At 39.0% G+C, this 18,141-nt stretch overlaps 2 protein-coding genes across 2 annotated transcripts; one reads left to right on the top strand and one right to left on the bottom strand.

Annotated features, from left to right (window-relative positions):
• Positions 1–82: 82 nt before the first annotated feature.
• MONOS_3215 (uncharacterized protein) lies at positions 83–5,269 on the top strand (the record flags this gene model as incomplete). The annotated part of the gene is made up of 1 exon (XM_067873200.1): positions 83–5,269. One exon carries the CDS (start codon positions 83–85, stop codon positions 5,267–5,269), a length of 5,187 nt encoding a protein of 1,728 aa, XP_067728026.1.
• A 6,628-nt stretch (positions 5,270–11,897) lies between these two features.
• Positions 11,898–17,997, bottom strand: MONOS_3214 (Homotypic fusion and vacuole protein sorting (HOPS) complex component Vps39B; the record flags this gene model as incomplete). The annotated part of the gene is made up of 8 exons (XM_067873199.1): positions 11,898–16,596; positions 16,801–16,890; positions 17,031–17,161; positions 17,239–17,309; positions 17,369–17,547; positions 17,630–17,723; positions 17,778–17,851; positions 17,898–17,997. The coding sequence occupies 8 exons, from the start codon at positions 17,995–17,997 to the stop codon at positions 12,128–12,130; spliced, it is 5,208 nt and encodes a 1,735-aa protein (XP_067728025.1). The 3' UTR covers positions 11,898–12,127.
• Positions 17,998–18,141: the final 144 nt, after the last annotated feature.

Raw genomic sequence — 18,141 nt, 5'->3', positions numbered from 1 at the left:
CAACAAGGCCAGTGTCGGAAGAGATATGTATTTTGTGTGCGAATCCCTAATCGCTTCTGTGAAAGAGCCCTTGTTCGCTTTCATGACAAACATCACTCAGAAAGACAACTCGGTTGTTGGACATGACAGAACAGAAGCATTTGGTGATTGGGATGTCGATTTATTCATATTTTTAGATGGATATTTTGCTGACAAGGTATATGTTGATGGAGCATCTGGAGTGGAAGAGCAATATTGCGGACTGGAGAAGGTGCCGTGTTTGAATGTGAATTATGGGATGGAGCGTTTAAAGAGAACACTGAATGTTAAAGAGGAGATATCTGTAATTTCAAATTCGTTTTTAACTGGGTGTGTGGATGTGGGAGGAATGTGTATAAAGGCGAATACTGAGGTTGTTATGGAGATAGAATGTCAAAGAGAAGTGAGTGGCTCTGAAGAAGAATGCATTCTGAAATCTGCATCACTGACAGAAATGAAATTCATTGGGATTGTTATTCCATCGAGCTTTTCAAGAACAATCTCAGCAGTGATCGAATCGAGCAGCACAAATGGGGAGTTGCACATGAAGAACTGTGAGATGAGTGTGATTGGAGGGAAGCAAAGCACAATTGAATTTTTCTTGATCAAATCGACAGGGAAGATGGTTGAATTGGAGTTTTTCACGATTTCAGATGTGAAATCAACAGTTTCGTTTTTTTCATTATCTCTTTTACCCACAAATGCAAATGAACAGGAATACAAAGTGAAACTGTTGAATTGCACTTCAAAGGAATGCAGTTTGGAAGATTGTTCATTTGCCAAATCACAATTGATGATATCTTCATCTGTTTTGCTTGAAAACTGCAACTTTTCGAACATAAAAAACACTGGAAGCGGTGAAGGTGGTGTTGCAAAAGTGACATTGCAAGGAAATGAAGAATTGGCAATGAAATCAACAAATGCATCATCTTGTTCACTTTCATCGAGCAATGGAAAAGGCGGATTTCTGTATTTGGATTGTCAAAATTGTTTGAATAAGAACCCATTTATTTTTGATGTTGGAGTTACGTTTGAGAACAACAAGGCAGCCATTGGAAAGAATATGTTCATTTTGGGAAAGGATTTCAACAGTTCTGTGACAAATGACTCATTCAAATTTGATTACTCATCAATGAAGGATGATGAAACTCTGTTTAAGGGTAGTGACGATTTTCATCAAGTAAAGGATTTGTTCATGTTTCTGATTCCATTCAGCTCCATTGAGATATTTATCTCATCTGAAGGATATGATGTGGCACGTTGTGGAAGTGAAGAAGAGCCATGCAAAACGATGTGGAAAGGGATGGAAAACATGAAAAAGGATATTGGAAGAAAAACAATTCAGATTGAAGGATCAACTATCATTCGAGATTCATTCAACATGTCCAACTATCAGATCAAAAAGGCTTCATCAATGGGAGAAGAGAATGTTAAAGCGATATTGAATTATGAAAAGTCAGTTGGAAGTCAAATGGAATATTTCATGGAAAATTATAATCATCTTGAATTGACAAATATCCAACTGCAACTGACATCTGGATTTGACAATTCAGCTAAAACGATCATATCAAACAGAAAAGGTGAGTTGGTGATAAGTGGATGTTCATTCCATTCAGAAGCAGGAATGAACAATGGATTTGATTGTGTATTTGTGGATGCGATTGGAGGCAGTGTAGAAGTGAATGATTTGTCGATGGAATCGTGCAATGTTGGAAACAGTATTTTTGTAATTCACGATGCTGGAGTTTCAGTCCATTTGGTGAATGTTCGAGTGGATTCGTTAAATGAAAGCAAAGGATGTATTTTATCAATCAAGAAATCTGAACCGGGATTGAAGATTAATGAAGGAGGTGACGAAGGAATTAATATGGAGATTGAGAAATCATCATTTTCAGGAGTGAAGAGAAGTGACAATGGAGCAAGCATTTTGGAGTCAAAAAGTGAGAATACTATTTGTTTGGTTGTGAATGCGAGCAACATCACTGAAGATAAAGCAGAAGAAAGTGAAAAAGGAGGTGCAATATCCTTCACATTGGGTGCTTCAGGATCAATGAAGATGATTGACTCAACAATCAGTCAATGCAGCTGCAGCAGCACAGGGAGAGGTGGAGGGGTATATTTGGCAACAAAGGAAACAGGGTTTTTGAATTTTACATTTTTAAGGATGAAGTTCAGTGCAAACACAGCTAGTGTGGGAAATGACATTTTCATTGAGTGTTATAACATCACATCGCAGATCAATGAAAGCCAATTCCAGTTTGATCTTCGAGAGAATCATTATTCACGAATTAATGCGATATATGGAATTGATAATTGTGAAAATAAAGATGATACAGATCTGATTGATTTTGTGACGATCCATCAGAGTGATACAATTGTTGTGAGCAGCGTGAATGGATCAAATGACAAACAATGTGGAACAAACATTCTTCCATGTGATTCTATAAATCATGGAATAATGCATCTAACTTCAGATTTCATTAGTCAAATGTTCATTGTTTATGAGAGTGTGATTGAGGAAGAGATAAATCTGGAGGAGATGAGCCTGAGTTCAAGGAACAGAGAAATGTGTGAAGTTGAAGTGAAATCAAACATTGGAAAAACAAGAGAGACTTTGATAACAACAAGAGAAACAGTCTCGTTGGTGAGAGTGAACTTTGTGTTTGATTCGTATTTCATCTCTTCACATGAATCATTGATATCACCCGAAGGAGGAATTCTTGAAATTGTGAATTGTTCATTTGAATCAAAACAACTGATGGAAGAAGAAAATACTGATTTTGCGAGCATTTCATTACATCTTGTAAATATGGTAAAAGGAGAATTACAACTTGATGGATGCTCTATATCAAATCTAATTCTTCAAGAATCTGCATTGTATCTTTCTTCTCAACTTCCATCAGTGATTTATTTATTAACGATTAGCAATTCAACAATTAAAACTTCTCTGATAGATATTTATGAGTGCGGGCAATTAACAATCAAGGATTTCAATACAGAAAATATCTCAGTTGAAAGGGGTGAAGAATCATTAATATCTTGCTTGTCAATGAAAAAGACGATGCAATTGGCAAATTGCACAATAGGTGGAGTCAGTTCAAAGACCGCAAAAGGGAAATTGATGAAATTGGAGGATTGTTTGGATGTGAAAATGGACAGTTGCATTTTCGATGGGAGTTCAAAGGAAAGAAATGAGCAATATTTGAACGAGAAAGAAGAGATGTGCAGATGGGATGGATCTCTTGTAGATGTTGTGAAGAGTTCTGTGATGATGAAAGATATAACAATAACAAATTCACCTGATGGTGGAATAACAATGAGTGGAGGGGAGTTGACTGTTAGTGATGGAAGATTTGAGAACAATAATCCGTCCATTGAAGGATATCTATCATTGAGAAGGAATATCATCTGTTCAGATTCAGGAACATTGAATGTGATGAGTTTGAAAGGAGGAGATGGATTGAAGGATAATACTTCACTTTGGATTTTGAATGATGGATGCGCACTTGGAGGGATAGCAGGAGAAAGGTCTTCGCCTTTCTTCATTCCCAAACTGGAAGAGGTTTCTGTGAATGAGAATGGCAGCAAAGTTGTTGTGAAATTCAAGGGAGGGCTCTTTTTGCCATGTGACTTGTCATTCAGACTCGTGTATAAAACAGGTGATGTGGAGTTGTTTGAGACATATCAGTTTGAAGAAGATGGTTTTGTATCAGAAACGGAAGTGCTTGGGACAATCTCGTCAGAAAATATTTCAACAATTGCAGACGAAACGGAGGTGTCAGTGATGATTTTGTTTGGAAAGCATTTGGCCTCAACTTCTCCGCAGATTCTGAAGAACAAAACAGAATCAAAGACTGGAGATGATAATGTGGTTGAGGGAGGAAAAGAAGAAAAATCCTATTGGTTGCTAATTGTAATTATAATGGCTGTTGTTCTTTTAATTGTTCTTATTGTGTCCGTTATTCTGGCTGTTCGATGGAGGAAATCTAAGAGACGAACAGAAGAACTGGAAGAGATTGTGAATGATACAGTGAAGAAGGATCCGAAGGCGTTTGAGATGGTGACGATGGAGATGTCTCCAGAGGAACAATGGAAGAGAGCAGAGAAAGAAGCAGAAAAAAAGAATGAAGAGAGAGCAAAGAAGAGAATATATGAGACGAATATGGAACATTCAGAGTCATCAGAGCATTTGTTGAGTGAGAGTGGATCTACTGAATATATTCTGGGGAAAGATTCAGACAAGATTCCTGAATGGGCATTAGAGAAGGTTGAAGAAGAGGAAGAGACGAGGAAAAGAACTTCATCTCCATCCGTCTCATCCACTTCTACCACAGACACTTCAGACACAGACACAACATTTGTTCGTGGGGAGGATCTGTGTCCAACCACTTCATCCATGTCGAATCTGGTGGATGCAATGGCATGTTCGGTGCCTCACGAAAAGCTGATTGTGGACTTGAGGGATTCGCTGTTCATGCTGCTTCATGGAAGGAATGAGAAGAAGGAAATGGCAATAGGAACTTTGGAGGAGAGGGAACAGACAGCTGCTCAAATCCTGTTCTGGGTGGCTAATCTGGCGCTCCACTCCTTTGACGAGATGGAAAACCCTCTTTCTTCTCTTACCAATCTGAGTCCTCTCATTGTACTGTTCTCCGAACACATGGTCATCTGCGTTGCGATGCATTCCGACTTTTCATCAGATTCAGATTCTTCATCTATTTCGTCAGCCTCAACGATAATCACATCTTCATCTGATTGCTCGGTTGTGAATAACTATAACAGAAATTCACCTCCTTCATCTGCCTTTGAAGATGAGGAAGACAACAGGACAGAGTGCATGAGGTGGAAGGCGCCTGAACTGATGAATGGAACAAAAAAGCAAGCAACGAAGAAGACGGTTGTGTTTTCGATAGGAATGATGCTGTGGGAATGTCTGACGCTTGATATCCCATTTGGAGAGTATGAGGCAGTAATTGCTGGGGAAAAAATTAAGAACGGGGAAAGGCCTTTCATCGAAAAGGTAGAGCAGACATCGTATTTCGGCTGCATTCGATCGTGCTTTGAAGGAAAAGGCTGCTTAAGGCCAACGCTCATCGATCTTAAACGTGAATTCATACGGCATTTTCCTGCAGACGCAGTCATACTAACAGCGTCAGATGCGATTGATTTTGACTGCTCAGCCAGGTTTTGTGGTGAATGCAAAAGCGAAAGCGTTGAAAGTGAAGGAAGTGGTTCAACCAGTTTTTTGTAATTTTGGTATGATAATTAATCTGTAATAAATGAGAAATTTTTGATTGGAAAGATACAACTATTTTTTCAATGAATTTTTATTGGTAAATTATAGTATGGTGCGTTCTTGTTTTTGTAATTCCTATGATAGAAAGAATATTTCCACCATTCTAAAAATCAGGATGGAAGTTTTTGATTGTTTTGTATTTTTATTAATTAAATTATCATAACAACGTTTTATTTTTCCAAAGACTAAGAAAATTGTTGTATTTATATTTAAATGCCTTTTATTTCTAACGTTTTTTTTTTTGTTATTAATTATAACTTCCATTTAATTATTTATTCTTAATTTATATATCACCCATAAAAGAAAATTTCTTTTTTTGTGTATATTTTTGAGTTGGAAAATGTATTACAATTTAAAATTTATGCTTTGAGTTTCAAACAACATCTGTATTCATTTCTTTCTTTTTAAATGTGATCTTCAGTCCTCTTTATAGATATTTAATCAAGCATAATATTAATGTGTTCATATTTATTTTGTGTCTTTAAGTTTTTCATGTTTAAGCAAGTGTTTTGAGAAAATTATAACAAGTGTTTTTATTTGTAATCAAAGATCGAAATATTCATTTCAAAATCTTTGAAGGAAAATAATATTTTCAAAAGTGGAAAAAATAGAGACTTTAATATTACTATTTTGTGAATTAGTGTTTGGTAACTTTGTTCATCATTTGAAATCAAATGTGGAAAAAGTTTTTTAATAAAAATAAATAATATAGGGTCAGATTTTTATTAGTACCCAGTTTTTTATTAGGTACTAATTTTTTTTGCTTATATTGCTTCAAATTGAAGCTTGGATTCAATAAGAATAATATAAAACAAATTATGGCAAGAGGGCATTATATGGGAACGGAATATTTTTTGTAAAAATAATATATGAGGAATGTTGATAATATACATCATGTTTTCATGCATCAGAGATGTGCGGAAGTTGACAAAAAAGTCAAAAACAAAAAAATTAAAAAATAGAGGAAAAAATGGGTGAATGAATTTTCTTAAATTAGAATTCAAAAAATAATTAATAAATCAACTTCCATTGGGTCAAATTCTGATGAACTTGCACCGTCCCCAGTTCCAAGTGAATCTGATTTTTGTAATTCTGTCAATTGAAGATTATCATTTTCATCTTATATGTCAGATTCCAGTTCTGATTCTGCCTAGTCACTTTCTTCACTTTCAGATTCTTCCAATTCATTTTCTTTTTCAGGTAAATTGAGGACGATTTCCTTTATTAGTTCATCAAATTGTATTTGTGAGTTTCTTCTGGCCAGCCACATAGATAAATGGGTGATTATAATAGAAATCATATCTTTTTTCGTGGTGTTGATTTTTCAAAGATTAAAAGTTTTTCGAAAGAAATTTTTGTTTCAAAAGAAAAGAAGCATGATAATTGTTTTTCAAATCAAGCGTTTTTTCAAAACAAATATTTATAACGTATTCAATTAGCATATTTTTTTTTCAATTTTTTTTTTATTGACATTCAAGAAATATTTTTGTACCTAAATGTTTGTATGAAAAAATAAGATTTCAGAAATAATCACACAAATAGTCACCAAAATACTTTTATCTGTATCCTGTTCTTGGTAAAAATTTCTGTAAATTCATCCACAAACCTTCGACAGTGTTTGTGCAGGCATATGTGATTTTGTTTTTGAATTCTCACTTGTGACAGACAGTATCATGAGCGTAACCATAATCTTTCAATCTTGCATAAGTCTTCCATTCATCGCTTCTGATCCGAGTTCCAGGAAGAATTTTGGCTCGTTTTATTGGAACCAATGTCTCAGCCTTTCTATTTGGCACGATCATCACGAAGTTCTTCCCCGCACCTCCCTCTGGTGTCCTTTCCACAGTTCCAAATATCCAAATTTGCCTCTTCTTTTTCCCTTGCCCACACTTTCTGTGCCTCCAAACCGCTTCGTCGATCTCCACAATTCTTCCTTGCCCTCCTATGGTAGCTTAATTTTTTTTCCATATTGATGTGCATCTGACTCGAATAACACTCGTCCAATAATGTAATGTGTTTTCACTTATTCCAAAAAGTTCACAAATGTGTGCGGCTGATACGCCAATGTAATAACAAAAAACATTCATCAAAAACTTTCTCAGCGGTATTTTAGAATTTTCCAAAGATATGTTTTTACAAACTGACTGTTTTTTGCCACATTTTCCGCATCTCCAATATTTGAAATATTTCACTCCAGATGTGACTATCATTTTGCATTTATCATGTCTGCATTCTGGAGCTTCTCCTTCCAGCACATTTTCGAAATACCATTTCCATGCACCCATATCATCAGAAAATATTTCGTTGAGTTCACAAATAGGTGTTTTTGTGAACATTCTTTGTGACAAAGACATTTGATGAATGTTTGATCAAACCCATAAATACTTGAAAATGACAATTTTTCAATAAAAAAAATAATATTTTTGACCACTTTCCGCATGTTTTTAAAAGATAATAATTGCAATATAATTAATAATAAATCATTAAAAACAGAAATAAACTAATTCCAGACGTTACCATATTTTCAGGTCTTGCTGTCATTTCCTAATTGGGATGAAAAACTTTGTAAAAGGTATTCAAAAAAACAAAAATTATATTCAGAATGGTTCAAAACAAATAAAGGAACAAACTTGAAAATTGCTCGGTTCTAGTCATAGCCTGAACTCCTTTTTCACATTTATCATCATTACATATACTCATTCTGTTTGTTACAAAAAATATTCAAAAAGAGAGGCACAACTTGCCAAATAACAAAATTAAAGATAAATACATTCATCGTTGATTATCTATCAAAAAGAAAAGGACCAATACACGGAAAAAATATTTTTTATTTTTGCTTATATAAAAGAAGTGTAAAAGAAAATTCGAAGAAGCAGCAAGGATTAGCTGTATTAGTCCAAAAATGGAAATGTTTTTTTTTTTTTTTTTTTTTTTTTTTTTTTTTTTTTTTTTTTGATCAAACCAACAAAAATTAATAACGAAACTGATTGAAATTTTCTTTTTTCGTTAAGAAAATTGAGTTTGTTTTTAATTGGTATGAAATTGGATATACCAAATACATAGAAATTGAGTATTTCAGAAAAAAGAAAAAGAAATAAAACATTCATATTTCATTCAAGAAAAGGCTTTTTCGACTGTTTGAAAAGCAGATTCAGATTGAAAACAAGGACAACAAATGTTTGTGTGTTTGTTGAATTTCGTTTTATTTTTTATCTTTTTTTTCAATTTTCAGTTTTCATTCAAGATGACTCAGCAGACTTGTGAAGGAAAAAACCAAAAATCAAAAAAGAATTTGCAACTCGAACCAAATATCAGTCAAATAGCAGAAGAGCATGGCTAAATGGTTTTTCAGAGAAATGACTAAAATTTGAAAATTCTTGAAGGTCCACTTCAAACATCTAGGATGGTAGGACAAACGATTAGTAAAACAGCTAAAATGACTGATAACGATATTTTTCTATTGTTTTCATCAAATGTTTTTGATTTTGAAAATCTATTTGATTTTTATTGAATGACGATCAGATGAGTAATACCACAAAGGCAACTGTTCCATGAGAAGCATCCAGGATGCACAACAATTCAAGAAGATCTTCAATTGTCCATAAAAAACCCAGAAGAAATGAATCAGAGAATTCTGCTGCTCAGCAAAAAGAATGATGAGATAGAAAGAGAATCAGGATTCATAGTCTGAATATTTCCTTTTGCACACACTTTTATCATTTTTGGAGCAAACAAAAAATTTTTCGTTAGACTTCAATGGCTGCCACGTCTTATCACAATGGCTGATGAGAAAAAATGGACATCACTTTTTTAAATGTCTCTTCTATCCTTCTTTTCCCTCTTTTTGACAATAAATAGCACACTCAGTAAATGAAGAAACACCTATTTTTTAACTCATTTCTCATCTAGTACTCTCAGAATGTTTCATTTTGCACACTGTTTTCTTTTCAAAAAACATCACTTGTCAAATCATCACCTTTTGCAGTTGCCGAACATGCTGAAAAGACACAATGCACAGCTACAGCCATTTCAATGGAGAATCTCCTGGCTGTTCTTGTTCTTTCGTTTGAGAATGAAGCAAAAGAAAGAAATCTTTCAGATGTGTTCTTTGAATTCTGTTTGAATTTATGATGATTCAATGAAGGATTTCTCATCATCATCAGCTTTTTTTCATCTTGCCCTTCTTCATTTCTTCTTCATGGCATATTGCAAAAACCTCTTTCAAATATATTATTTCGAACAATTTTAAATGGATTTCTCAATCTCCATGCATATTCACCTTCTTCAATTTGAAGTTCTTTTTCCTCTTCAACTTTCTCTACTTTTTCATAAGGTGTTTTTTTTCGTTTGCATTTTCAGCTTCCGCAGAACAGCGTTATTTTCTATATTTTGAAGAGAAAGAAGAGGCTACCACACAAAGACGGTCATTTTATGTACAGATATCCATCTTCATCAATTTCTATCTGTTACATATCTTGTGATTAGAATTATCCGTTCATCATCAATTCAATTCGTCAAATACGAAACTGTTTGTCGTTTAATGGACATAATGGCAAATAGGTACTATACCTGTACATCAGAATTGGCTTTATTTTATGATAAAAGTATTTATTATAGTATTATATTTATTCATGCAAAATATCAGAGTGAGGAAATCATTATGTGTTGAAATAAAGAATTTTCAAAATTATCAAAAATTATTCTGGGACATGATATTTTTATATATTAAAAATAAAAAAATTATGTGAAAACGTTATTAATAATTATTCTGAGGTGCTATATTCAGTCGAACTTTCTCCGTCTCCTGCCCAAAATGGATCTGAATTATCTTCTACTTCAATTTCAGGAAGAATACCATCTGCATCTGGGATTTCTTCTTCATCCATTTCCACGATAATTTCATTTTCCTCTACAATCAATTCATCAGGTTCATAATGAATCAACTCTTTCATCAGATCTTCAAACTTAAGCTTCAAAGAACTTTTCACCAAAAACATTGCAATCTGATCTGCGAGATATTTTATTCTCATTCCGGACTGAGGAAAAGATGACCTCAAATGCTTCCATAACCCTTCAATTGTGTTTGAACATGCCTTATTCACTTTATTGAGAAATTCCCGCTTGTGGCAGACTGTTTCATGCAAATAACCAAACGTACTCAAACATAGGAAAGCTTTCCTTTCGTCAGAATATATCTTTGTTCAAAATTTGATGTGATCCAGAATTATCGGAATTAGTGTATCTTTGATTCTGTCTGGAACTATCATCATAAATCTGTCACATGCTCCTCCTTCTAACCTTTCGACTCCTCCAAGAATCCAAATCTATTTCTTTTATTTATTTTATGGTATTTCCTTCTTCTCCAGACTGTTTCGTCTATCTTCACAATCTTCTCCTCTCCTCTGATTTTGTGCTGGTTTCTGTTCCAAATCCTCATGCAACAGCACCTCGTTACACTAGCTCAATATGATATAGTTTTTCTGTTCACGGACAATAACATTGAAACAGTTTTGATTGGGATTTCAAACCAGAGATATTGTAATACAAGCAGAGGAATTCTAAGGGGCTTTTTCATATTTTCGAATACTGTTCCTTCATGAACTAAACTTTTGAATTTAATGCATCTGGGACAAATCCAATATCTGTATCCTTCTTCCATTCTGCAATTTTGTTCTATTTTGTGAATTAAACACATTGGTTAAATTCCATCTCGCAGCACTGTGAAATACCAATTCAATGCTTTCTCTTCGTCAGTAAATGTGCGATTCATCAATGAAATTGTTCTATCTTTCAAGATCAAATTTGGTTCAGCCATAAAAAAAATGTTGACCATTCACTTAAATTGTGAATAAATTTTTGATCATAAAATTTTCAAAAAATTTTTAAACGAGTTTCCGCACAAAATTTACAAGTTAAAATAGCATAATTACTTATCAAAAATTGTTACTAATAGATTGGAAGAATTTTTGAATGTTCTGGTATAATACCCTTTTGCCGACAGAATTGAATTAAGCCTTCGAGTCAGCTGATCAATCACATAAAGAATATTCGTTTCATTTTTCATTAGCCACACCGATGAAAAAATAGATTTTTATTCTGAAAAAAAGTCCATATGGAAAAATGGAAAAATATAATTGTTGTTCATGCCTTTTCTTATATGATCACCACTCCATTCAACAAGCTAGCATTACATACGATAAGATATGATGAGCAATTCTGAACAATATTTACATATAAATATTGAAAAAACAATTTTTCTGTGGTGATCATATGGCTGATCCTTTTTGAAATCATTCTTTCGTTCGAGTTTTGATCGAAATTTTGTTTTCAATGGGATTTGTGTCAAAATTTGTTTTTGCAATAGCAATATCATAAACAATAAGTGAACCCTATTTCAACTCATTTTTTACGAAAATCCCATTGAGATTATAATATTGATCAAAACTCGAACGAAAGTGTGATTTCTAAAAGGATCAGCCATATACTCTGATGATATTAACATGCGATAGATCCTTTTCATTTCTTGTTCAAAATTATTTTATTTCACTGGCACAGCCTGTTGAAATAAAAATTTCTCGATTTAAAAATTTTTATAATTTTTTCTTTAAATCTTCTTTCTTTTTTTAAAAAATTTACTCATTCTTTCAGCTAAAAGGAAAATAAAAAAGGTGTAAAAATAGAAACACAAATTAAAAAAAAAAATAACGTTTAGCAATTTTTCTTCATTTTCATAATCCAAAACTATATGCAGCCAGCAGCTAGCAGCAGCACACGATCGCAAAAACAATAAACACACCAGCAATCAAAAGGTGCCTACCGATGCAAATTCGAAGTGGAGACGAACTGGATGGGCTCGTATCTCAGCGAGTGGCCCTGCTGGTCTACAAACACGCTGTGCCTCAGCTGGATGGTGTCGATGCCTCTGGCCTTGGTGAAGTCGAATCCGGTGATAGGGCACAGGGGGAGGTGGGAGATAGCAGGGAGAGCAGGATCGGAAGAGAACTCATCAAGAGGAGAAGAGAAGCCGAAGGAAGACGAGTGGGCAGGGGAAGAGGCAGAGGGAGGAGTGGGAACACCAAGTGATCGAGTGTCAGACGAAGCAGAGGGAGAAGGAGAGGAAGAGGGTTCAGTTGCAGGATTTCCTTGCTTCATGCAGGACACATGCACAGTGGAGCCATTTGGGAAGATGGCGACCATTTTGCTGCCGAGCTCGTGGTGGCACACATCGCACACAGTTTCGTAGCCGATCTGCTTCATCCGCCTGTGTGTGAGCACACTCTCGCCGGCAACACGCGTCTCGATGCCTCGTCTGGCTGAGCTCAGCGCCACGACACGCGCAGTGGACGACTGGATGACGCGGAAGAAGCGCGTGAGGAAGGGCAGGAGGTGCTTCAGCGGTGTCATCGGGTCGAAGGCGAGGATGAGGCGGGACGGGTGAATGAACGCTGAGAACTTCTGTGCCAGTTTAAGCGCCTCGTCGAGCGAGCGAGAGAAAGACTGCTTTCCGACAGACGACGGCGGGGCAAGCGGATGTGACTGACGTGATGGGAGAGAGGGAGGAGCAAGTGGCTGGGAGCATGAAGAAGAAGATGAAGAAGAAGATAAGGAAGAGGAAGATGCCATTGATGGCATGAGAGGCTCCGGGGCAGATGGAGCAGCCTCCGTCCCATTTGCCTCCACGCCTGCTGCCTGCATTGCTGACAGTATTCTTGCAGATGGCTCAGCAGAAGTGCTGCTGCTTTCTCTTCGCAGTCCACCCGCCTCTGGCGACAGAACAGGCGCAGGTGCTGGGCCTCTTCTGTCTGTCCTCGAAGAAGGTGGGAGGGGTGCCTTTTCTGAACGATACGCAGATTTCTGATTGGAAGATGGAGAAGGAGAGTTGCCACTGGCCGACTGCAAGCGCTTCCTTTGGGACAGCTGCTGAGCAGACAGATTGGCCACTGCGTTTGGCGAGGTGCTGACAAGGCCTCTTGACACGCAGCAGACGAGGGACAAGGCAGCATCAGAGTTGCGAGTGCGGTAGACGATACTTTCGGCGTATTCTATGTCGCCCATCAGCACAGCTGCCACGTAGATCTGCTCGCACACACGCCCGGCCTTCTCCAGCAGCAGCACAAGTTCTGACAGAAGAGTAGAGCCACTCAGCCGATGGATGAGATGGGGCACATCAAGTGGGCACTCGGGAAGTGTGGCATAGTTGCGGGATGTGAATGAAGTAGAAGAAGTAGAAGATGACGATGATAATGAGGAGGAGGAGAAGGAAGAAGAAGAAGACGCAGATGACGAATACGAAGACTGCATGCTGTATCTGCTGCTTGCACCGCGCTGACTGGCAGAAGACGGCGGAGGCACAGGAGTGAAAATGGGGACGCCCAGGTGGTGTGACAGGAAGGATACCAGCACTTTCCTCAGCAGCCCAAGCACCCCCGTGTCAGTCCCTGCTGACGGAGGCGGCAGAGGGAACTGCGTGTAAAGTGGCTCTTCATCCAGCAGCTGAGTGCTGCGCTGCCGCCTTCGGTATCCTCTCTGCATGTTCTCCTGCTCTCTCAGCTGCGACGGCCATGGCCACGTCCAGATGGGGCCATTGAGAATCTGGAACGCATTCGCCGCAGACGGCTTGCTGCTCATCCAGCCGCTCCGCCCTCCGCCTGTGCGTGCTCTCAGGTGATCTGGGTGCTCGGCAGCTAGAGAGAGGCACAAAGAGACCAGCCTGTCTGCGAACAAGGAGTGGACAGCAGGGTCTTCGGTGTGGAGGGTGCTGATGGCGTAGGAGAGGTACTGGAGGAGAGGAGGGAGCGTGTACAGCAGAGGAGCTGGGAAGAGCGTCGTCTTCGTGTTGAGTGCGGTGCGTGTGGGCGCTAGCATCAGCTGGAAGATGTGCTCCGTCGTCTTCTGCGAGAAGAGGTCGCTCCAGTTCTCCTTCAGATAGAACACACCGCTGGCGATTTCCTCGTCGCTCAGCTGGTTCCACGTGTGCCCCTCTGCCAGAGCCTTCTCGCTGCTCTTCCGCATCTTCAGCACCACGCTCTCTTCGTGGTCCATCAGAAACTCCAGCGTCCGGTCGATGTTTGTCGCCCTGCACTCTGCCCTGTCCACAAAGATGCCCACGCCTCGCAGCGGCTGCGTGTTCATCACCCACACACTGAAGTGGAACAGGCAGTCTTCCCAGTACCGGAACTCCAGCTCCTCCTCCGTCGGCTCGTCTTCTCTCTCTTCGTCTCTCTCGTGCTCTCTCTCTTCATCCACATCGCCTTCTCCTTCAATCTCGCTGCCTCCTTCAGAAATCGTTGGAGATGCTCCAGGAGATGCAAACGGGTCAAACACGTCGTGTGACATTCTCCGCACTGCTTTCTTTGCGTTTTCTTGTCTTGCCTCGTTTTCCTTTGCTGCCTGCGATGTGTTGTTTCTGTCGTGTGATGCATTCATCTGCTGTGTGGTGGCTGTGGTTGTAGTGATGTTTCGGCTGCTGCTGCTGCTGAAGTTGCGCAGCGTGTGTATCGTCTCAGTCAGTGCCATCGCAATGGATGGGTCAGAAAACGTGTCCTTGTTATTGCCTTTGAGCACCGACGAGCGCGGCGAAAGAGGCGGCGCCAGCACATTCGGCTGCTTTGTGATCTGAGTGTATGGTGACATCGCCTTCACACCAGGTGACTTGATCCCTTTGCTGTTTGTGCCGTTATTGCTGCTGTTGTCTCCATCGCCAATGAATGTCTCTTCTGCTATCTCTTTCAGCCCAATGCGCCGCCAGATGTCCAGCGCACTCACAAAGTCCCCATGTCCCCTCAGAAACAGAGCAAGGTGGTTATATCGGTGTGCCCCAATAAGCGACTGTCTTGCCACAACAAAAGAACCAAAGAACTTTTGAGGAGGAAGAGTGACAAGGGCAGTCAGGTTGCTCAGCCCGAGGAATGAGCAGAGGCGGATGAGGGCGTTGTCCACCACGCCATCCAGCCTCTTCTCCACTTCGCTTGCTTTGCTGCTCCTCTCTCCAAGCAGCCCAACGGTGCTGCTGTTCATATCGCCGTCTTCAGCCCCTGAGCCAGCTGTTGAGCTGCCTCTGACAGTGAACAAGTACTCCACCAGCGCCAAAAGCGCCCTGTTGAACAGCTCAGCCGTCTGCTCCTGCTGCGACGGGGCTGCACACGCCACACGAATGCACCTTTGGATGTCGAGTGGAACAGCACGTCTTGAAAGGTTTGTGGGTTGAGTGTCATCTCCATCCAGAGGAGGCGGAGGGAGCGGCTGGGGAGGAGGGGGCGGTGGCAGCGATGAATGTGACGAAGAAGATGAGAGAGGAGGAGGGATGGTAGGGAGAGTGGGCGTGACGGGGCTGAAGCTGGACTCAGACTGCTGGAGGTCCTTTGTTGTTTCACCTTCGGGGCAGCAGAAGGCATACGGCGCATCGATGCACTTCCAGCAGTTGATGGCGAGCTCAGCTTCTGAATACTCTTCCTCCTTCCTCTTTTGCATCTTCCTTCTCCTCCGACTGCGCGGTGACTGCGGACCAAAGGAGCCACTGCCATCTGCTGGATGAAGAGCAGACTCAGCTTCTTCGTCTTCTCTTTCTGCCTCGTCGTCTTCGTCGTCTTCTTCGTCCTCATCGTCATCGTCCTCATCATCGTCGAAGTCGCTGAGATCATCACCTTCATCCAGAACACCATCTCCCCTCCTCTTCTTTCTGAGATCTCTCCCTTCCTCCTCATCTGCATCTTCCATGTCCTTCTCCTCCTCAAACCTTCCCCTCCTCCTCTTCTTCGCCTTCTCCTCGCTCTCTTTGAAATAGCTCGGCTTTGTGTACTTTGGCACTCCTGGCAGAAAAGAGCGGAACATTCCCAGAACCAGCCTCGGATCAGCCTTCGAGTCTGCCAAGTGTCTCATCCCCTGCTCAAAGTGGAACGGAGCGTGTGTCAGCCCAAAGATGCCCAGCTCCCTCTGCACAATGCGCTTCTCGTGCGGCTCGGCGTATTTCGGGTCGTCGAAGAAGCCACGTTTGACCATCTCGTCGTACTTTGCGTTGGCCTCGTCGAAACCGGCGTTTTTGAGCTTCATCAGGAGCGACTGGAAAGCAGGGAGCGGATGCAGGCGGAAGAGCTCGATGCTGCTAACGCCTGTCTTCTTCATCATCGTCGGCGCCTTCACAAACACAACCTCGTTCCGCAGAGGGATCAGCGCAACGGGCGAGCCGCAGTCGTGTTGGAGGATCTGCATTGGCTTCAGGCGGATGGGATCGAACACGACGAGGGCAGTGCGGGTGGCGAAGATCATGTATGGTGAGAAGAAGGCTGGTGGATGTGAGAGGAAGAGAGAGAGAGGGAGAGGGAGAGAAGAGAATGAAATGAAATTATTGTGATTTTAATGTGTGATGATTAAAAATAGATTTTTTTTATTATTAAAAAATAAATGTGTTAAAGCGTTTCAGACAACACAAATAGAAGAATAGAATAATCATTAACATTAAATTTTTGAAAGCCCTTAAAAGTGCAGACCATAAGTGTTGTAAGAAAATGCTGAGGGATCATCCGGAAGCTCATAACTTGAGGTTAATTGCACAGACGGAGTGTAAAATGAAACTTGATCTGAATAATTTTGGTAAAAATTATATGATTTATTTTACACAAGTTAAAAAAAAAAAGCAATGGAAATTGATAAGTATAACAAAAATTGAAGATGAGACAGCTTTTAAAAGTCGATAAAAAAATAAAGAGCTACTCCAAACCTCCGATTCCAACTGCCATCACATTGCTTTCTTTAACATGCGCAATAAACGTAGCTGGTCTCTGATTCTTTGTTTCAGTAATGATAGGAGAACCAATAGGCTTCGTTATCTTCAACACAGAAAATCGTTTGCTGCATATTTTTAAGATTTGAAATAAGAGGTTAAAGATAACAAAAATGTGAAAATTTGAATGAAATTATATGCAAACTTAAAACCGATGCAAAGAGTATTATCAAAATACGCCAAAGAAATTGGCTTATCAGGGCAAGTATATGATTCCTTATTTTTAATAATGAGTATAAAAAGTAAAGTAATGAATACAGTGAATCAATGCAAACTGTTATTGGAACATATTCGGATATTTTCCACTGAAAAATTGTTACACAATCGGTGAGAACAGCAATTTTCTGTCCTTCATCGTTGTTGCCTTCATCAACAGCAAACTTTGTGCATCCTTTTGCTTTCACAACTTGCTGCTCTTCAAGGCTTCTGAGACTTAATATGTGAATCAAGCCATCTTCAAAAGTTTGAAATAAAAGCAGGGATGTGTATTTCCACTTCATTACAAAGCCAAAACTTTAAAAATAAAAAATTCAAACCAGCCAATACAAGAATGTGTTCGTGACGTGTAACAACATAAATGCTTTGAATTGGTTTTTTGGAGATTGAACGTTCTTTTTTGAAAATTGCTTGCTAATGTAAAATATGAATAAAAAGTTATAATCATCATCTAAAAACTCAACAAACAGAAACGTCATCATTTGTCTCGATGTCATATTGGGTTATAACACCTGTATCAAGACCAAAAAAGAGTGTTTTTTCTAGAAGATTTTTGTTAATGACGATAAAATTTGTTGAGCTTCAAACCATATCCATGCGCACAATTTATTTTGCTTTGTGGCTTTTCTGTGGGCAAATGAGTAAAATCAAAAAGAGAATCGGAATCATGCACTCCCAATAATGCCATTTAATTTTATTGTGGTTGATGAAAAAAATATCAGATTTAGAAACATTCGATTTATTTTTTAATGTTTGATCAATTTCTTTCCTATTCTGAAGAAAACACTCAAAAAATTCAAAAAAACCTCAATTGTTTTGAAGAGCTTTATGT

This window comes from Monocercomonoides exilis (genome assembly GCF_001643675.1).
Source record: "Monocercomonoides exilis strain PA203 chromosome Unknown scaffold20-1493094, whole genome shotgun sequence".
NCBI classification, from domain to species: Eukaryota; Preaxostyla; order Oxymonadida; family Polymastigidae; genus Monocercomonoides; species Monocercomonoides exilis.
The sequence above is the reverse complement of the archived record's forward strand: the minus strand, read 5'-3'. Positions and strand labels throughout refer to the sequence as shown.